The sequence below is a fragment of the Leptosomus discolor genome, chromosome 7, assembly GCF_034619465.1.
Source record: "Leptosomus discolor isolate bLepDis1 chromosome 7, bLepDis1.hap2, whole genome shotgun sequence".
Classification (NCBI taxonomy): Eukaryota; Metazoa; Chordata; class Aves; order Leptosomiformes; family Leptosomidae; genus Leptosomus; species Leptosomus discolor.
This window is the reverse complement of record NC_141397.1, coordinates 34,829,107-34,851,122: the sequence shown is the minus strand read 5'-3', so window position 1 is coordinate 34,851,122 and position 22,016 is coordinate 34,829,107. Positions and strand designations below refer to the sequence as shown.

The window sequence follows — 22,016 nt, the reverse complement described above, 5'->3', positions numbered from 1 at the left end:
GTAATTCAGTAGTGCCTGGGACAGGCTGCAAAAGCAGCATAGCCAGGGAAGTGTATGTGCCACATGACTGCAGGGATATGTGTGTGCACATGGTAAGTCTGGCCTGGATCCCTGCTACTGACACCCATAGATCACTTGGAAGTGTTAAACTCCACCTAAACATTAAATAACAGACAGCAGTAGGAACTAACATGAGCATTCTGCTTTTTGCATTACTTCTTGACTGGTGCTTCAGAAAGAGCTGCTGTAAGCTAAATTGCCATTTTAGCAATACAGCTGTCAGGGAAGACACCCTTCTCCACGCTGCTTCCCCCCCTGCCCCCCCAAATGCAGCAGCTCCAGAGAAAACCAGAAAGCCCATACCACCTCAAAGCGCACAGCTAAGCATCAGGGATTAGGAGTGAGAGATGCCATGTAAGGTGTTCAGCTGCTCCAAAACCAAATCCAAGGTGTTCCTCTTTCATGCCTCCAATGCAACAGTGAGGTGCATTTACAGTGTGGGGCCAGGGCAAACTCATTTTGAACCAAAACTTCAAAACAAACTGTCATGAATTAGTAATCTCTAGAGGGTGGCCTCCCTTTGTGATGCCTTTATTTCCTCATCTCCCCAGCTAGCAGCAAAACCATTACCAATTGCATCGGTTTTGATTTCTCTTTAGATGAGGAGATTCTCCTTTTGGTAACCAGGATTACACTCTATGTAGCCCCTAGGACTTTGTCACTCAAGGAACATCAGCAACCCTAGAAGATTTGAATGCTACACAAAAGTACAGTCTGGAAGAGCTGTGGCAGGATGAAGAATGATTCTTACACAAAGTTCTCCCTCCCTTCTTTGTTCCGGGCCTTCAGCCATTAGAAATTAATATTGGCTCCCCTGTAGAGGCACTTCTTAATCTGTAACTGACTCCTCCTAGATTTAAGAGGCAAAAAGAATCACAAAACAAAGAAACAACAACAACAACAACGAAAGAGAGAACAATTTGGAAGGAAAGAGGAAGTCTAACAGGCACTATAGTCAGTTATGTGATTTATTGGGACCAGCTATTCCCACAAGAAGGATATGATATCACTAATTCCATCGGTAGTTCAATCAAGCTTCTTCAATTGTCAGTTCATGTTCAGTTGCTTCCTCAATATTTTTAAGTTGACGAAGCAACCATTCTTTTTGTCTCTTTCTCTGTTATAAAAAAGAAAATATTTAGTCAATCTAATCCATTCAGATGTCACCCGCTTTAAAAAAGAAACAAACATACACATTATGAACCCAACTGGACTTTGGCTGAAGTTTTCCACTTATTTTAAGCTAAGAAGCCTCTACTCTCAGGGCAGGCAAGATTTCCTGAGTTTCCAACACACCCGTGAACAACATAGTACAGGGGAAAAACCAAGCCAGAACAGAATTTGATGGCTTCATGCTGACATGACAGCCTTCAGAGTCTAACTCTGCTGCTTTCCTAGCCTTTTTATGGGCTTTCCACAGGGCCCTTGGCCAATAATCAGAGTTCTAGGAAATTGAGTTCTTGTGCTTCACAGAAGAGAAAAATAAAGACCTGCATAAGGTCTATTAACCTAAGCTTTCCCCAGGAAACCCCACCCTAATCAATGGACTGCACACAAGACCCCATTTGCAATGACTGACTTTTTTTTTTTTTTATATAAAGCACTACGGTTTGGGTTAAACAAGGAAGAAGTAGATTATTTGTTTCTCTAGTTTTAGTTAACTTGTCAACATTAAGAAACTTGAGAATTTAAATCACTGATTTCTTCCCATTCTTAAGTTTCTCATAAAGAAGAATATGTTTTTAAAAAGTACTTTTGCACTAGTACACACAACTAGTCACACAAGCTCACAGGCTGAAGCAAGTACTAGTTTGGAAGAGTGCATCCCATTCAGTCTGTGATTAGGAATGATACCACAGAGCCTAACAGGTTATGACCCAATTCATAAATATGTGTTCTCACTGGTAAAGTTGTGGAGATGTTCCATGACTAAAATATTCACACATTACTAGGAAGATCTGTATGTGTTCAGCACTGGTAGGAAATTGTATAGCTTAGGTATTTCATAACTAAGGGAAAGCCATTACCACAAGAGCTTTATCAATTTTCTTCTTTCTGGTTTTTACTATTGGGAGATCTTTTATCCCTGGTATTCCGGTAACAAGCCATGAAGGTCCACTCTTGGGAGTTACTGCAGCCTCCTCAGATGCTTCGGTGGGAGCTTGAGTTTCCATGTTTGGGACAACCTTGTCACTTGGCTCTTCATTTGATTCATCAGAGGCCAACACTGTGGAAAGCCTCCTTCTAGAAAATACAGCCCGAGAGCTTTGGCTTATCTCTTTGTTTAGTTCTTGTGAGTCAAAACCTGCTGACAGCCTTTTTGGGGACATACGAGGGAAGTATGCTTCAACACGTACTAGTGACACTTGAGCTAATGATCTTTGATTTGATTTTGGCACCGGAGATCCATAAACTCTCTTACTGGCATCTTGGTCTTTGATTGATTGATTTGTCAGATCTGAAAGAGATGGCATTGTTCTTGAAAGCATCGATTCCACTGGAGTGCTGTGCTTCACCATTCTCTTTTTCAGAGATCTTTTAACATTCAGAAAAGAATCTTCTTCCTCCAACATCTTGAAGTCAGGTTTATTGTCTTAAGAAAATAAGAAGAGAAAATTGTATCATTGCTCATACAGTGAGAGATGCCATGTAAGGTGTTCAGCTGCTCCAAAAACAAATCCAAGCTGTTCCTATTTCATACCCGCATTCCATTCTGTCTGTACATGGAATTTATCCTTTGTATAGATCAGTGTTCTTCAAGGGTTTGGAAGAGCCGTGTTGAAAATAGAACATTAGAAGACAGCTTGTCACACATAGACCGCTTACTCCTGTCCCGGCTCTCTGCATGTGGAGCTCCACATAAGTTTTTTAAGCTCCACATGATAGAAGTTTTTATAGATATCTCATTAACTGCAACATCATTAAGACAGTGTTTTCTCCTTCAGAGTATAAAAGTAATGTACTTCCAGGGTTGCAGCTGCTAACACTGGATAGGTAAATGAAAACTGTTAGATGCCAGAGGGTTTACCATAGTGTAGCAAAAATTCAAGTGCTCTAGAGAGAAGTGCAGGGAAGTTCTGGGTTAAAGCGAGCATCTCTTAGTCCAATTGCCATTTTGTTTCACTTATTTTCTTAAAAGGGAACTCACAAACCTCTCATTCCATCCTACTTACTTGACATTTGGCTTACTTCTGCTAATCCTAAACTGTGATCCCAAAACAACTGTTCTGTACAAGTCTGTTTTCAACTTAATTTACAACCATGGCAAGGTTGGTTTTGTTAGTAGTGTTTACCCTACCCATTTGCCAACCCCCAACAAAAAGGAATTTGACTTCTTGCACATGAAGAAACCCAAGATAAATATATCCAGTTTAAGATATATTTAAGATAAATATCTTAATTAGATGAGCAGTTAAGTACTCCTAGTAACTGTTGAACTCTTTGCTTTCATGAGGCAGTTCAGATATTTCATGCAGGTCATTGAGGGGGCAATATGTTTTAAGTGCCCATATTCTAAGCCCTATAGATCAAAGGCCTGGGCGGGGGGAGGGGGTGACGGGACGACACACGGGACAGGACACAATGATGGGACTATGATGAAGGAGGGTACAGGAGGACAGGGAGATATGCTTGCTGAAGTGAAAGGCACCAGTTCTCTGTTCCTTGTCAATGTTTTGCACCTGCATAGAGTCTGAGTTTAGCAGAGTTTCACATCCACTTTTTGTTTCTAAAGACCAGGAGGCAAGAGGCAGAGCACTGACTCTTTAATACAGCAAGAGTCTGGTGTTTTGTGCTGGGTTTTTTAATTCTTCTCCTTAGGAAGGGGGGCTGGCAGGGGGAAAAAAACCCATTATCACTTTTATGTGGATATCCATTTCTCCTTTCACTCCTTATCAGTTCTAGCTTGTGTGACACATTATAAGCAGCACTTAACTTACAGATTCTGCCTTTTTCCCTTCCTGTTCAGCACAACTGACTTCCCTTAGTCTTTATCATAGAAGCTTACTGCAGTGAGCTCACCTGATTAAACTTACAGAGGGAATAAGGAGTTTGCGACCACCACCCCCCTAAGCTCATCTTCAGCTATACATTTTGATGCCTTCCCCTTACTCATTAAAGTTTAGGTGATCAATTAAAAGCTATTTTTCATTTAAAGCTAATTTTTAAAGAATGTTTTCAGCCGAGGCTCCTGAGGAAAACAAAATGGGGTTTTTTTCATCACACTTTTCTGTGCTTTAGAGATACATATATACAAGCAACAAACTTTTTCTGTTTAGCTGTTTTAGTAGCATCATTATAAAGGAAAGGAGAAGCCTAAAAACAGCAAAGATAAACCAGTTAAGAACATCAGAGTCTACTGTGGAGAATGTATCTTGCAGCAGCTTTGACAAAATAAAACAGGCTTACCAGACCTATCAGGTTCTATCTGATATCTTCCTCTGCTGCTCAGGTGATCTGGCTTCAGCTGCTGCTTCATTTATAGCCCTGCTAGCCTCCCAACATACTTTGCTGTGGAGACTCCCTAAATCACACATTTAACATATTTTAGGATTTTCAGCAGTGCTGCTACCTGAATAAACTACTAAACAGAAATCTAGGGTGAATTATTCATATGAAAATGGGCTAGCCAACTTATCTATGTGCTATGTTCGTTGCTATTTAATCTCTGCTGCTTGCTGCCTGTTTCAACCACAAAAACACATCTAGTGGTTAATTAGCTTCACATGGCTGCTTAAGGCACAGTAAGGATCTGTCCTAAGATGGCTGTGTTGATGGGTGTATGTATGCTGATGGAGTTCACATCCTAATTTTCTCACTGCTTCTCTTGCCCAAAAAATAAATGAGAAAATGAATGTTAAATCTGCTATGAAAAAGCTCTTCTTTTAGGAAAATAGGTAGTGAGAATAAACTGAAGATTATTTTACTGCAGTCTGAATTTCATGGTGTTTGCAGCTAACAACTGTGGAAATTTAAGCGTTTTATCTTGAAGCAAGTGGTTTCAAAATACCATCTCTTAGATGAGAATTGCATTGGTCTGAAATGGTATGGTTCAGGTGGAGGACTGTGTTTTTTGTTCACAGAGAAAAGCAGCTGGACTGGGCGGGGGGAGCAGTAAACAGCTGCTATCCCAACACCGGAGAGCAGGCACAGACATGAGGGAGCATGTGCACAAATACTGGGGTAGCCCCTTTTGACAAAGCATGACCCGTGGACCTTGAGACTCTAAGCTAATCAGACAGACCTAATTTCAGGGCTTTATTTGGGTGAGCTGAGGTTGTAGAGCACATCTAGCACAGACAGAGGGGCGAAGGGCTGATCTCGCTGGGATTTGAACTTGTGGTTCCAGGGAGTCTGGGCATTTCAAACCTAATCATAAACCAGCCTCTCTTGCCGCATTAATAATTGCACTATGAATAGAGAATTGGAGCTACCAGTTCAACATTTAGGAGTAACAGTCTGTCAGTATATGGGGAAAGTTGCTAGGTTTAAATTATGTGCCCCCAAGGAACTGAAAGAGAGCTTGAGAAATGGAGGCACTTTACAATCACATGGATTGCACAAGTAAACATCCTGGAAATAAATAGTCTGTCCAGGATAAACTATTTATTTCCTAAACTCCCAGGGGAGTTTCCTACAGGAATATTTTGAGAACTAAACAAAAACTATTTTGAGAGATTTGTGGCTGGGCAAAAAGAAAAAAAAAAAATCTCAGTTCTTTATAAACATAGAAGAGGCTAGACCAACCGTTACCTCATTTTGAATATTAGTACTTAGTTTTCAAATGAGTGGCCTTGTGGCTTGGTGAGCAAACCCACCAGGTCAGCCATACCGTTAACCTTGCAGAGCTCTGCAAGCCAGTTCCTTATATAGCACAGAGTGGAGCAATATGACATAACGCTGCAATATTTGCATTGTCCTGCTGTGTTGGTGGGACATAATATTGCCTCTCCCAGCGAGGCAGTGATGCAGACAACACTGCGCAGCATGAACCTGCACGAGTAGCTTTTTGGTGGGTCTGAGCAAAATTGACATCATTTCACTGGACCCCTTCAAAAACTCCTTGCCTTGGCTTCCAGCTTATGCTTTGCTGTCCTTGCCATGCTTGCCTTCACCTTCTAGTGTATCCTTTTCATGGCATCTCACAGTCCACTAGTGCTGTCTGTAGCTGCATCATCTTTGTGCCTACCTTCCATGGCCTTTTCCTACAAACTTCTTAAAAATTCACCTTCCCCTTTCCTGCAAAGCCATTATGTGCCATTTCCACTAGTACCCTGCCGAATGTTTTCAAGATATATATGAGGAGATTTGCAAGTTGTTCTCCCTGTTAGCCATGGTTTCTCTTATGTTCTACAGATTTAGTTTTTATGAAAAATGGCGGAATGTTACAGAGGACAGGAGGGACGTAACTATGCAGAGATCAGACAGAAAAGAGTACAAAATTAATGTAAGCATGAGTGGCTCATCAGACCAGCTGCAGTGATGATATTACCTTGGTCTTGTGTCTGTAGCCTGGACATAAAACACCCAAGCTCTGGCATGAGTGGCACCTTGAAGGCTTCTTACAGCTTCTAAAGAATGACACATACTATGTCCTGCACTCACACCTATTCATTATGAACCATTCCTTGGTACAACCATGCTAAAATTGCATTCCTTGGTATGACCATCTTCCTCCTCAGCATTGTCTGACATTTTTGAGCAACTCTATAGGTCTGGATCCAGCTGTTTGGTCTATGTTTACACACCTTCCTCCCTTTTGCTGTGTGATGGTGCGCAATTCTAGCAATATTATTAGGTACCTCCATATATATTTTATCAAACCTCCCACTGCTTTACGTTTGTGACTTGAAAGATTCTTCTGTTGATCTCGTTTTAGGAGATAACTTCATCTCCCTTTCTAAATTTGTTTCAAAAATACAAAACTCACATAGAAAATTATTTAAATGTTTTTACTGCATTTCCTTGTGGGAACCATTAATTCTTAATATTTTTACTTCCAAAACCAACAAAAGTGGGGAAAACAAAAACAGCACAGTGCTTTGTTCAAATTTCAGCCCTTCGTTCCAGTTCAAATGCACAACTTCTTTTCAAAGATACAGGAGTTTGAGGAGGCCTCATCTGGAAGAGAGTGAAACCGGAATTGTTTTTCAGTTTACCAAGGAATAACACACATACTGGGGCATAAAGGGACACCTTTTCCCCATACTTTTCTGGTCTAATCTGAGAGACTGCACTTCTTCAATTGCTGCTCTATTCATTTCTTCATTTCCCAGTCTAATTGTGTCACCAAACTGTTCTCCTGAAGGGAACTTGGGTGTGGAACCAGCCCTTAGCTCATATGCTTCCCTAACATTATATTGCATTGGATATGTAATTCTAGTTTCTGAAGTCACAAATCTTGCAAAAGTGTCCAAGCGGTTAGGAGCAGTCTTTCATGGGCAGAACAGTGTCAGGCCTTCTCCCTGCTCTTGCAACTAGACTGATGTTTTTTGTGTAGAAGGTGATTCCACAATGAAGTACATAATAGGCAGTAGGAGCTGGTAGGTGGAGCTCAGCATTCTGCTCTGTCTGGTGACCCATAGCGGGATGACTGTTGCTTGGAGAATTAGAAGGAAGAAGGAAGAGCCAGAAGAAGAATACAAATGGTGGTGGGGAGTTAAAGGAGGGTAAAAGGAAGAAGAAATGAAGAGAGGGACACAAAGCTGAAAATGCTTTCCTAAATTTAGAGCCATGTGGAAAGAATAAATTAAAAGAAACATTAAAGGAATGGGCAAGGCAAAGGAAAAATTAAAAAAGAAAGGAAATTAAGCTGTATTTCCTAAATTATTTAGAAGACATAGATGAAACTCCATTAAAATGCACATCTGATTCAAATTCTCATAACGTATTCTTTCTGTATCTGAGTTTTGTGTATAGGCAAGCAAACAGGAGTGCTCTAAGACTGCTGAGCAGGCTGAACTCCTGAAAATAGGAGTGGAACATCTCATTTATTGAGATGAAAGCTGAAACCATCAGGGAGCCTTATCATGAACTAACCTCTGCAGAATAGTGCCTGCCTTGCTCTTTCCAGCATGATGGTACATGGGGGGCATGCAAAAAGAGCAGAACCTCTGTCCCACTGAACCTTAAGCTCCTTGGAGAGCCACAGACATTGAAATGAAAACAGTTAAAAACTCCCTGTGGACTTAGCCTCTTTAGGTACATAAAGCTGCACAGAGGAACCCAGTGGGACGTTTCAAAAGCACCTTAGCACTTTATTTCCACTTATTTCAGTAGGAAATACATGACTGGGCATTGCTGAAAATCCCGAGATTCGTGATAGGGTATACAATGGGGACAGCCAGTTTATATATGTGTTTTGAAGACATGTTAGAATGGAATGGAACAGAATAGAATTAGAATGGAATAGAATAGAATTAGAATGGAATGGAACAGAATAGGATAAGGAAAGAAAGGAAAGGAGAGGAGAGGAGAGGAGAGGAGAGGAGAGGAGAGGAGAGGAGAGGAGAGGAGAGGAGAGGAGAGGAGAGGAGAGGAGAGGAGAGGAGAGGAGAGGAGAGGAGAGGAGAGGAGAGGAGAGGAGAGGAGAGGAGAGGAGAGGAGAGGAGAGGAGAGGAGAGGAGAGGAGAGGAGAGGAGAGGAGAGGAGAGGAGAGGAGAGGGGAGGGGAGGGGAGGGGAGGGGAGGGGAGGGGAGGGGAGGGGAGGGAAGGGGAGGGAAGGGGAGGGAAGGGGAGGGGAGGGAAGGGAAGGAAAGGAAAAGAAAAAAGAAAAGAGAAAAGAAAAGAAAAGAGAAAAGAAAAGAAAATAAAATAAAAGAAAAGAAAAGAAAAGAAAAGAAAAGAAAAGAAAAGAAAAGACAAGACAAGACAAGAAAAGAAAAGAAAAGAAAAGAAAAGAAAAGAAAAGAAAAGAAAAGAAAAGAAAAGAAAAGAAAAGAAAAGAGAAAAGAAAAGAAAATAAAATAAAAGAAAAGAAAAGAAAAGAAAAGAAAAGAAAAGAAAAGAAAAGACAAGACAAGACAAGAAAAGAAAAGAAAAGAAAAGAAAAGAAAAGAAAAGAAAAGAAAAGAAAAGAAAAGAAAAAAGAAAAGAGAAAAGAAAAGAAAAGAAAAGAAAAGAAAAGAAAAGAAAAGAAAAGAAAAGAAAAGAAAAGAAAAGAAAAGAAAAGAAAAAAGAAAAGAAAAGAAAAGAGAAAAGAAAAGAAAAGAAAAAAGAAAAGAAAAGAAAAGAAAAGAAAAGAAAAGAAAAGAAAAGAAAAGAAAAGAAAAGAAAAGAAAAGAAAAGAAAAGAAAAGAAAAGAAAAGAAAAGAAAAGAAAAGAAAAGAAAAGAAAAGAAAAGAAAAGAAAAGATTTTTTTCAATTGGAAGGGATCTACAACAACCAAGTCCAACTGCCTGACAACTTCAGGGCTGACCAAAGTTAAAACATGGCATTAAGGAAATTGTCCAAATGATGTGGAGGACCTACAGAAGATGTAGGTGTCGCTAGCAGGAGAAAGACAAAGGCTGAGAGGGCTGCCATCTCTTTCAAGAAAGATAGCAAGCATGAAGACCGAAAGAGAAGAAGAGGTCTTGAAGTGCAAGGAAAAAGATGGTCAAGATCACGAAACCATTCAGGACTTCTTGCCAAGAAGACGACCTCAGCATAAGCAGGGTAGTATCAAATGTCCCTTGGTGCATTGGTAAGGAAGGGTGGGGAAATCCTGCGTGCTCCCTACATCTCTGCAAAGTTCATGCAGAGGGAGCCAAAAGCCTTTTCACCTCTGGCATCCTCACATCCCAATGCATGTCTGTGGTGTAAAGGCCCTTCTTCACATAGCCTGGACGTGCAGGTGAATCTACAGGGACGCCCAGCAGCTGTGCCCAGTGCATGGCCACCAAGGGCAGGGACAGCCCCTGGGCCTCCTGGGCACAGGGCCTGCCTCGGGGCCAGCACCCCAAAGGCCTTCCTCCCAAGGGTGCTGGGCGGAGGGGCGGTGGGCGGGGCTGCTCATGGGCGGACTGTCAGTCACCCCATGTCACAATGCTGTCACCCAGCAACGCAGCAGTCACAATGCCCTGGGGCAGGATAAAAGGGAGCACCCTGCCATGTTCCCTGCCAGAGCTGGCCTGCGGGCAGCCCGAAGGCATCCCCGAGGGAGACCTTGAGGGGCTGGTGGGATTACTGGGAGGGGCTGAGGGAGGAAGAGTGGAGGCAGCACAAGGCTGGTGGAGGTTCTCCGCTGCAAGGATGGCTCCTGATGGGGCCAGCTTCAAAGCTCATCTGAGGGTCAGAAATCCTTTTCAGCTGCACAGCCATGGTCAGACCAAGGGAATGCCTTCTTGAGGAGCCCTGCAGAGCTCGCCATCCTCATCCCCTGCGGAGCCAAGGGCAGCAGCTGTAAGAAATGGGATACAGAGATGTTGCCAGGGGTTCCTGGGCTTTGGAGCACCCACTGGTGCTCCTGCCAGGCACAGGAAGCATTCTTGCCTGCAAGGTCGATCAGGCCGGGGGCATTTGGCCACTCTGGAAAGCCCCCGAGGTGGCTCCAGGCTGAGGGAGAACAGGGCTTGGGCATCTCTGGGGAGGCGCGACCAGCCTGTGGGATGAGGGGGCAGGTCTTGCTCAGGTGCTCAGGGAGTAGCCGATCGCCAGTCAGCGCTGGGGTCAGGAAGGAATTTTCCCCCGGGCAGATTGGCACTGGGCCCCGGGGGTTTTTTGCCTTCCTCTGCAGCACTGAGCAGGACCACTTGTCAGAGCTCCTCTGGACCATTGTGGCTGGGTCACTGCCTGCTGCTCATGCACCACAAAGATGGCCTCTCGTGCCCTGCAGCTGGGGGGAGGAAGGCTTTTTTCCCCCCACAGGACTATTAAGTGTCCCCAGGGGTTTTTTGCTTTCCTCTGCAGCACTGAGCACGGCCCCTTGCCAGGGCTCCTCTGGCCCATTTTGGCCAGGCGCCTGCTGCTCATGCTCCACGAAGGTGGCCCGCGGGCCCCACATCCGGGGAGGGGGAGGAAGCTTTTTGAACCCCAGGGCAAGCCTTTGTGGTGGTCCCTGGGAGCTGCTTCTTTTCCTCTGTAGCATTGAGCACAACCCCTTGCCAGAGCTTCTCTGGGCCCTTTCGGCTCCGTTCTTGCCCACTGCTCTTGCCCCTCCCAGGCACCACTCGTGCCCTGGCTCTCTTGGGCTCTCTTGCCCTGTGCAAGCTGGTAGCAGGAGCAAGCTCTGCTCTTCCCTTGGCTCCACTTCCCCAGGGGTTCTGGCTTGTGCACAACAGCCTGTGCTTGGAAGGGCTCCAGGCTTGATGCCCCAGCCGCAGCTGCCACTTTCCAGCTCTCCCTGCGTGCAATACCAGCACAGGGCAGGCACGAGAGCGCTTTTCATGTGTCACTGGCCAAGAAGAGCAGCAGTGGAGCCAGTTTTGGAAGGCAAAAGCATGTCATCGATACGTGTCATACTTTGGAAAATACCCCACAGTACCACACACCTTCTTCTTTTGTGTGTGGTTGGTACTGATGCTCATTCTTCAAGTTCTCTCACTCTTCAGGCAACAGGGACTGCTTGGCCTGTGTTCCTGCTGCTACTTGCCGTGGCTCTGTGGCTTTCCCTTTCCAGTTTGCAAGGGAAGCTTTTTCCAGATGAACTGAAGAATGCATCAGCCTGCTCCTGGCTACATGTGCATGGTGTTAGTGCTTGTCAGCACTGGCTCTCAAACGGATTCAGAGAAAGTGTGTTTTGTGTCCTTGAAAGTGTTTCTGGAGCTGAAAACCCCCTGGCATTTCAGGCAAATAACAGCCTCCTCATTATTTGACTCATGGTGAGCGCAGGGAATAGAATAATTCAAGCAGAAGGGACCTACAATGACCATGGAGCCCAACTGCCTGACCACTTCAGGGCTGACCAAAAGCTAAAGCACGGCATTGAGGCCATTGCCCAAATGCCTCTTACACACTGACAGGCCTGGGGTATCTACCACCTCTCCAGGAAGCCTGTGCCAGGGACTGACCACCCAGAAATAGTTCCTCATGTCAGGTCCGAACCTCCCCTGATGCACACAGCTTTGAGCCATCCCCATGCGCCCTGGCACTGGGTCCCAGGGAGAAGAGCTCAGCACCTCCCTCTCCACATCCTCTCCGCAGGAAGCTGCAGAGAGCAGGGAGGTCGCCCCTCAGCCTCCTTCTCTCCAAACAGACAAACTCAGAGTCCTCACCCGCTCCTCACAGGACATGCCTGCCAGTCCTTTCACCAGAAAAACCTTCAGAAACCAGAGCTATATGAATCCTTTGTGGTCTGTTAAACAAGATTTTCAGTGCTTGAAAAACACATTTACGAACTTGCTCTCCAGCAACTTTAGTTTTTGCCTTTTGAAACACATTCCTCATAGTTGCTAGGATTGTGGTGAATTATGTTATGAGCACTGGAGCAAAATATGGCATTATTTATGGCAGTAGAGTGGAAGTGGTACCTTTACAACTGTTGGAAGTGTGGCAATGACCTTTTTTTCTGGCCAGAGGCAAGGTCAATGTCTTTGGCTACAGTGTAGAGGAACTGACCTAAGTGTGGTATAATTCCCACTCCCAACTCCTCTCATAGTAGCATCTCATAAGCAGCCTGAGAGGAAGGCTTTAGGGAATCCTGGACAGATGGTTTGGGCGTTTCATAACCTCTCAGAAAAAAAATGGCTCTATAATAGTAATACACTGATTCATGATGTGTGCTTCTGATTATATATTTCTAGAGATTTTTGGGTAGTATACCTCTGTTACGACTGGCTCTGTCTAGCTGGACAAAAAATCTGATTTTGTGCACTCAAATCCACGATCTTGATATACTAGTTGGGTTTCACGGCTGCTCAGAATGTAAAACCTCTATTTAAATGTCTAAATCACCTTCCATATGATTCATTTCAGTGATAATTTGAGGAACAATGAGACATGGCTCTTCATCTCTGAACCATTGCAAATATTCTCAAATGCGTTCAGTTTAGGTGTTGATGTTATAAAATTTTTGCCTAGGTCCACCAGTTGCAGGGAATTGAAAGCAGTATTCTAACAGCCAGGGTTTTTTTCTACTTTAATGTAATATTAGGGCTGAGTAAACAAAGCCTTAAGGAACATACCTCTATCCTTTATAAAGTTCAGGGCCACATCTTCCCTCGGCATGAACCAGCTCTGCCCTCAGATGCAGTGCTTGGTGTCTGAAAGGAGGATTAAGTTGTTCATATTTAAAGAAAGATGCTGCTATCTTCAGATCAATTATAAAACCTTAAGACATTAAAAATTGTTGTCTCTCTTGGTTAAACAAGGTTATGATATACAAGTAGCCACTCTACTTGTAGGGAATGCCAAATTGAGACAAGTGTCTTTTATTCCAAAAGTCTGGCGGATTAATATTTGACTTCAAAAAGTCTAATTACCTCAGTAGTAAGAAACTAGGTACACTTTAATAGCAGTAGAGGTCACTGACGTTGATAAAATCAATGTGCCACCACCTGCCTTTGTAATTACGTCAATGACTCCTCTTCATTATATGCTTATCCACTCCAGTGTTACCAGAGTGCCACGATGTGTTCTATCTGCATGTTGTTTATTCACCAGCCGGTGTCCTATACTCTTTCTACGTGTTTCTACACCCCAGAAGTCGATCTGAGTTAATATTCAACTGGGACCTTTCCTCAGTAACTTGCTGTGTGTTTTCTGATATGACTGCTCCTTTCTAATTACGTTGGCAGTGCTGCCGAGAAGCACATAATATTATTGCCAAAGTTCAATAAACATACAGAGTAACTATAGAGTTTGGGGGAAAACAGTCGGTGGTGCTTTCATGACCTTTGGCAACAGCATGAGCACAGTTTGGCCAATGCCAAACAAATGTCTAACTTCAAATCTCTCAGAGACCAGACAATGATGGATTTGCTTTACTTTATTACATCTAATAATAAACAAAAAATGCTGTATTTGTGCTGTGCAGTAGTGTGGCCAGACTGAGTGTAGTCCTGCGCAGGAGGCCAGGCCAGATGAATATCAATGGCTCTTTCTTGTCGTATTAGAATCAAGGAGACGAATCCCCAGGTGGTCTGAGATGAGGGAATGCTAATGAAGTCATCGCAGTCCCACTGACCTACTGAAGCAGAGCATTTGAGATAGGGAAGCTCACCTGCTTCGTCTGCAGTGGTGTAGTAATTGATGTGTTACACTGTCTCTATGAAAGTTCTCGTTGACATCTTCAGACTCTGCCTAGTAAATGGAAAGGTAAATATTCGTAAGAACCATGACTACTTCTTTGTCACTAGCTCCTACCTTTTCATTGCTAGCTCGCTATGGCTAAATCTAATAAGAGTGGACCAATGTCTGGTTATAAGTACCAGAACAGCATAAGCCTGGGAGGCTCATATTAACCTAATATTAAAAGCCATTTTCTGTTCTCTGAGCCTTGAGCCTGAAAACCCATGCAAACTACTGCTGCAATGGATAGCAGGAATAATCTGTATGGGACTGGATGTTTAGGATCAGATTAGGACTGCTAAGAAGCCTGGCTATACCTCAAGATCCCCATCCTCCAATGCTCTCTGCACAGTTCAGTGGGTTTAATGAGAACCAGAATTGTCACAGACAATTTCTACTACATGGCTCACTTTCCAGCTATGGGTTTTTTTTCCATCAGAATGGCCCAAATGAGAGTATGGACCATGACTGGTACCTGTATAATTGTTTCCTTCCATTGAACATCATGTTCTGCCAGCAGAAACAGTGTATTAGGTGACCCACTGCCCTAGGGAATGGCTGCAAAACTGGAAGGCTTTGACATAGATACAATGGCAACACGCCAATAATGCCTGGACGATGTACACAATGTTCTCATGTTCCATTCTCCATTTCCCCCTATTTCAAATCGACAATATCCTCTGGTAACATCTTTGGAGAAGAACACCAGTTCCAGTCCTGGGTGGTTTATGCTGTAGAAGTGCAGTCTCTCTGGAATTTCTCATTCAGGGACTGCATTTCTATATCATAAACCACTCATAACTGGAACTGGTGTTCTTGTCCAAAAATGTTACCAGTGGATATAAGCAACTGACTACTGGTACTACCTCATTCTTTAAGCAAAACGAATTCTCATACTGTGTGATTATGTCTCTGAAGTGATCCAGCTGTGTAAATCGGGCATGGCAGAAAAATGTTTCCAAGTACCTGACCTAGGTCATTAACCCAGAATGTACACTATTTCATTAACATATGCATGTGTATGTACATATTTTATATACAAGTATATATAGCTCTGTGTTTATTTGGGGGATGTACATGAAATCCCCCAAAACAACACAGGGAGGGTGGACATTTTAATATTAAGAGAAAGACTTAAAATACCAATGTGGCAGAATAGGTCCAAGGAAAGATGAAGGCCAGATTTTCAGTTTATTTACATCCTTTTGACTTTAGCAGAGCTATTCTGATTGACACTTAGGAAGATCTGGCACACTGTCTTTCAGAGGGTAAGGAGAAAACAAAAAATGTCTACATAAGGCCTCAAAACACTTCTCACTGGTGTAAGGGCAAACTAAGAACAGTTCCATCATACTCTATCATCATGGCACGACTCACACTGTGCTCTCTAACCTGCAACAGAAACAGCTGGGGAGCCTTAGTCTAGCGTTTGGAACAAAACCCCTTGTTTCTGAGCCCAGGCTGTTTTTCATCATAAGGGACTCTGCATTTCCAAGTTATCTCAGGGCATATCTGCCTGGACAGGCGTGACAGACCTGAGAGCCTCTGCTTTTGCTCTGAGCTGGCCAGATGGGAGTCTGCTGTGATTTGGAAGCGGTACAATCAAACTACTTTGGTACTGTGCCCGAGCTTACAGAGTCTTTTGAGAGACGTGTTACCTGATATAACTCCTCGCAGTTTTCAAATCAATTTTAGGTTAACCTATGCAATTTTGCACTTAGGTTGATTCTGTGTCTTGCACAATATAAACTGCCTGCACTATCTGTGCTCAGCCTAAGCTGACCAATTATTTCTGGCTTGTGGAAAGGGAGAGAGGAGCTTCCCCTCCCTGTCTTCTGGTCTATGTGGCCGGTATTTTGCCAGTATTTGCACATGTGTACTTTCTTCTGCTTGCACAATGGATGGAGCACTTGGCCCAAGCTGGCTTCCACTGTGGTCAATGCAGAAAGTCAACAAGACTCACAAGGGAGCTGAACTGTTCTCGTAAAGTTCTTTAGTTCAAAGCAACTGTGAAAGTAAAATTGCAGGATCTCTAGATGCATGTTCTTAGCCTGAAAACTGAGAAGCTGTAGCTGGATCCTCTAAAAGCTTGGTATAGAATAATGAATGCAACTTGATTTAAAAAACCAAAACAACAATCCCAAACAGCTGTTTATTCAAGCAATTTTTTTTCCTTTATTTTTAATTAGATTCCAGAAATTATAATAGTGCAAACACTCAGTATAAAAGTTGCAATAAGAAATTTACATTCACATTTAACATTTCAGTCCATTCACTTTTTAACATAAAAATAGGACAAATATTCAATTGCTCTTCTCAATGTAACAATCCTGAAAAAGACTGGAAGATACTCTACAATATTCTATTTACATAAAAATAGACCCGTATTATTAATGCAAATCTATCATTAGAAGTTACCCAGTATTAAGTTATTGTATTGTACTATGTATATACATACATATATATATATATATAGTATATAGCTATATGGATATTAAAAATATTTATAGGTTCAGTGGGCTACAATAGCTGGAAAAATGACATCTTGACTTACTAGTTCATTCCTTAAAGTTAGGACTATTCATTTTATTTCCCTATATTGATGTTTCTATTGCGATACAGTAGGCCTCCTCCTGGTCCCTTTGAAGTCACTGGCAACACCCCCATTTGACATCAGTGGGAGAGGAACAGACATTAGAATAAGGCCTGATCTAACAATTCAACAATCATTTAAGTTACTATTTCCATTAATTCTACTGGGCTGTAAATCAGACTAAAAGACCTTCTGAAACCTCGTATGCCAATTAAAGAGAGAGAATACATTTGGTTTTCCCTTTGAGGAATGGAGTATCTCTACCTGATACAAATATGTTTTTTTTTTTCCAAACTCTAAGTGGAACACTCAAGTTAGTTTGGAAGCAATGCAAATTTGCTGCAAAAATCTGCAGGTTAAGCAGCCGATAAGATTCACTTGCATGGTCTTCTTACTGAATACTTCAGTTCAACCAGCCTTATAAAACCCCGATTGTGTCTTTCCTTGCTCTTACTTTTTTTAATAGAGCAGCATCCAGACACAGACAACGTGACTGCCTTTGAAATGGGTTCGCACGTGTTTAGTAAACTGCTAGAGAACATGAATTAGGCTACCCCGATCTTGCTCTGCCTGCAGCTGGCAGGGTCAACCCTTGCTGCCCAGCTTGCTGCCAGTGCTGGTACCTGCACCCCCACCACAGGGTATGTTTATTCACCCCTTCAGGTTTGCTGTCACGTGTACTGCTTCCTAATCAGATTATGTCAAAGCTATTTTTTTCCCCTAAACACCTCTTATATGAAAAAAATCTGCTTTTTGAAAATATATTTTCTTTTTGAAAAAGAAGTTTGACAACCATGTATGTGATGGAGGACCTACAGGGGGAGACGGCAGGCTTGAGCGGACAGTAACCCCCTGCAACAAAAATGTGATGGCACCAAACAATTGAGGCCAGTTAAACGCAGCAGGGGCACCGATTTCTTAAGCAGCAGTGTTTTATGAGCTGCAGGTCACATTTCACATGCTAAGAAGAATTAATGTGGTGTTAAGAGGCAGGCAAGCATGCCTAGCTCCTTTGCCTCTTAGTGCTATGGTGCTTATTACATTTAAATATTTCTAGGATGCTTAAAATTCTGGGTAAGCCTACAAGGGACACTGTGCCATCATATGTAGGCAGACCAATTTTGATTATAGAACACATGCTCCATGTGGTTTTTTGTTTCGACCTTAGGCTGCTGAACATTTCATTATAAAAAGAAGGAATGGGGTACCCTTTTAAATCTCTTCAATTAACAAATCAGAAAAATGCTTAACATCTCTTTTCCCAGCAGAACCTATGGACATACACCAGAAGGGCAAAAATTAACCTCCTGAGAGCAGAGAGTACATGGATTAATCAGCAGGATAAAATCCACACAGATGTGAGTTGCAGCACAAGTTTTAGTGGCAGGGATTCGGTGGGTCAAATTTGGCCGAATCTGCTTGAAATTGTGCAGTGTGTGTATTACTACTGTTTTGCACCATTATCCACATTCTGTGTACAAGCAGGCAATTTGCACACAGACAAATCTACACACAAGTATATTATGGAGAAAGAACCTTCAAGAAGAGGTTTTTAACCTCTGTCAGAATTTCACTGAAAATAATATCACTGCTCTAGAATTCTCTGTATTTGGTTAAATTACGCTAGAAATGGTAACTGCATTACTTTCATTCTTATTGTGTTCTGTAACATTTTCCAAAGCTACCTCTGTGTAATAATCAGCTGCTTGAATGCAGAAAAGAAACTCACCATTTGCTTTGTCTAAGTCCAAATTTGTGCAGACAATTGTACTTGTAACTGGGAGCAAGTTACACAATCACTTCTTTCTTCTTAACTGAACCCTAGTACTGTTACTGTAAAAAAGCAGGAATTCTAAGTGAAGAAGGATTTCTACTGTAACAATTAAAAAATTTAATTATCATGAAGCAATTTTCTGATGGCACAGGTAATTAATTTTCATCTACATTTCACTGAAAATTCTTGATACATCGCTTGAATGGCATTTGACATGTAAGAACAGACAACATTTGCACCCATGCGCACTAAGAAGTAAAAGATGTGAGAAATCACCTAAATAACTTCAATGTGCCAGCTCAAAGTTTTCATAACTGATGCCACCATTGACAGGTCTAGGATCCAAGCAGCAGGTCAGGCACTTGAAAGTAAGACACAATAGTCTGCACAACTGCAGTGATTCAAGCAACCTTGCCCACAACAAGAACTGTTAGCTGTTTTACCACCAGCAGGCGAACCTATGCCTAGCAAACGTGGCAGCACAGTTACAAGCTGTAGGTAAGCGTTTTGGATGTTGTTAATCAGCATGTTGTGTAAGCCTGTTCTGAAGAGGAGGCCAGGCAGCTTTTTCAAAGGCGCTCCAAACTATCTGGACAGATTTTCTGCAGAACTCAGCTCACTCTGTGTGTGCTGAGATTTCTAGGAAATCTGTTCTTATTTAGCTTGGACCCACATATACCTGTGTATGGCCTCTCTCCATAAACACTTGGAGCACTCCTTGCACCCACATAGCTGTGCTGGTAGTAAACCAAAGTAGGAAAGGAAGGAGTAAAAAGCTTTATATTGACGCAGCACTGTTTGCTCCTTCAGTTTTATGTGGGTGTGACGTGTCTGATGCCACAGAAGGCATAAAACGGGGATCCTAATACAAAGCAGCAGATCCTCCAGCATGCAGTAAGGCACAAGCAAAACCAAGTCCTTTCAGCACATAGGCTATGTACAGCAACCAATGCTAATTCACATTTCAAGGTGCTTTCTCGTGATCAGAAAACTGGCATTGAATGTGACAACCTCCAACCCTTTCTAGTAACTCCTTCTGAAATTCTGAAAGCAGTTCACTAAGAGATCTTAGAATCACAGAATCATTTAGGTTGGAAAAGACCTTTAAGATCATCGAGTCCAACCGTAAACATAACACTACTAAGTCCACTAATAAACCATGTCCCTAAGCACCACATCTACACGCCTTTTAAATACCTCCAGGGATGGCGACTCAACCACTTCCCTGGGCACTTCTTGATCTCTCTTGTGAATGTGAACAGACACAAAAACTCAGAAATGGACCTGGCCATGCTGTTAAACACAGGCCTTATTTTTGTTGCGCTAGGAATCTGGTTGGGTACTCTGCCAGCTCAGATACTCAAGACCTGTCCCATGTCACTGAGAGATTTACCACTGATTTTAGAAGGAGAACTGGCTTTTCACCTTTTCCTTTCAGCGATTGCTCTCTCACGGATTTGTTTTCTTTTTGTTATTTTGTACTCCTGATAACTTTGTGCCTTTTTTTCCCTTTTTCTTCTTTTCCTGTTTTTGTCCTTGCACCGACCAGATTGTAAGTCACACCAGGCCACCCAAGCAGTGTGACATTTTGAAGACTAATTAAAGAGCAACAGACAGCCCCCCCTTATATGTACTTTTTTCCATTTATTTACATTTACATATTTATTCATGATATAGATTTGGCCTGAAAATTCAGTGAGAGATGGGATTAAAAGGAATGAAGAGCAAAAAAAACCCCGCCTATACTGAGTTCTGGAAAAAGCCAATCACAAACAGGATAGGGGTAGAGAAGCAGAGTCCAGATTGTCATTAGTCACAACAATTATGCCACACTGAGATGTAAAACCCACTGGATTTGAGATGAGTTAGTTTATGACTGTTAGAAACCCTTAACTGCTGTATGGAGCCAATCATCAGCACAAGGCAACGGTTTTTGTGTGCAGGCAACTGGGATATGTTGCGTGAATCTACATCTTAACTTATGATGGCAGAAGTACTTGCAGAAGCTGTACTGCTTAGTTAACCCCACAGTCACCTGATTAAACAAATTAATGGATTTCTAAGTCCTATTATAAAACTAGCTCAAATCTGTAAAATATAAGTCCTTATTAATCCATAGCAGAAAGTATTAGCAGTCCACGCGCTTGTTCCTCTGCCACCAACCTCAGTGTTATGGCTCTACAACACTCCTCACGCCATACAGCAGTTATATAAGTAATCTGAGAAGAAGTCTTGAGCTGTAGTGATACAGATATGACAACTTTAAAAATGACACATGCAAAATACCTCCAGAACTTAGAGTTTTGTTTGGCAGCAATATGGGAAACATCAGCTAGAGGACTGGATATTGATTTCTTATTCGTATGTCACTAACTGACATGGGCCCCAAGCTGTGGGTTAGGCCATGATGCCTAAGGGAGGCATCCCTGTAAGCGTGGCTCTAGTGGGAGCAGGACTAGCATCAGCACAGAACCCAGAGGGCTCAAATCCAGAGAACCCAGTGAACCTTCTCCTAGCAGCTCCGTTAAACACTTTCTGCTTAGCAATAGAAATTATTTGGAAAATGAGTCAAAAAAGCTAATGAAAATAAGGCAACAAAATTAATTTTTATATATATATACATACATATATACACATATGTATGTATCTAGGAAAACAATCTATTTGCATTGTGTACTTTTCACATACAATAACTTATTACCACATTGGAAGTATACTCTGGGTAACGTCAGTGGGCCAAATTCACCTCCTTTACCTTCCATAGTGTTGCACTTGCATACAGCAATGATGAATTTGACACTTGGTCCTTCTTGACAACAATACTACATCAAATGCAGTATCAGAGAATACCCATTGCATGCCAGATATTACACCATTATGAACTAGAATATCTGCTTGCTTTTTATATTACAGTAAGTAGAGTTTATTGCTTCTAATGATCAGAAGGTACCTTATGAAGACAGCATAGATGTTGATAACACTTTTCATATACTGTATGATGGACCTTGGAACACTGAGGTTGGCAGATCACAACCATTAAATTATTTTTCTTCATTTGCTGTTTGCGTTTCAATTTTGCTTTGCTGAACGCACATGCAACTAGTGGATTTAACTCTGTGCCAGAAGTGATATGTCAAAAACATTTAGGAAAACTTACTGTTTTGTTTTACTGAAGTCAGGCATGAGTGGCATGCAGTAGATTGCAAGGAAAAGCAAAAGGACGTCTATTTCCAATGGTTTTATAATCTCCATGCACATGTAAAATGTCTCTTACAAAAATCGTTAACATTTGTTAAAAGTGTGCCTTTTTGCCTCTTTTTATACAAGTGTACATGCAATTACCTGTCCAAGCTAAAACTATTTACAAAATTTCATAATACAATA

At 42.2% G+C, this 22,016-nt stretch overlaps 1 protein-coding gene across 1 annotated transcript in view; it reads right to left on the bottom strand.

Annotated features, from left to right (window-relative positions):
• Positions 1 to 1,090: 1,090 nt before the first annotated feature.
• The window catches only part of ADCY1 (adenylate cyclase 1), a 179,614-nt gene continuing 158,688 nt past the window's right edge, over positions 1,091 to 22,016 (bottom strand). Inside the window, exons 21-22 of the mRNA XM_086468155.1 lie at positions 2,088 to 2,653; positions 1,091 to 1,177 (exon numbers count right to left, since the gene is read on the bottom strand). Of these exons, the coding sequence (XP_086324281.1) occupies positions 1,091 to 1,177; positions 2,088 to 2,653 (653 nt within the window). The remainder of the gene's footprint in view (positions 1,178 to 2,087; positions 2,654 to 22,016) is intronic.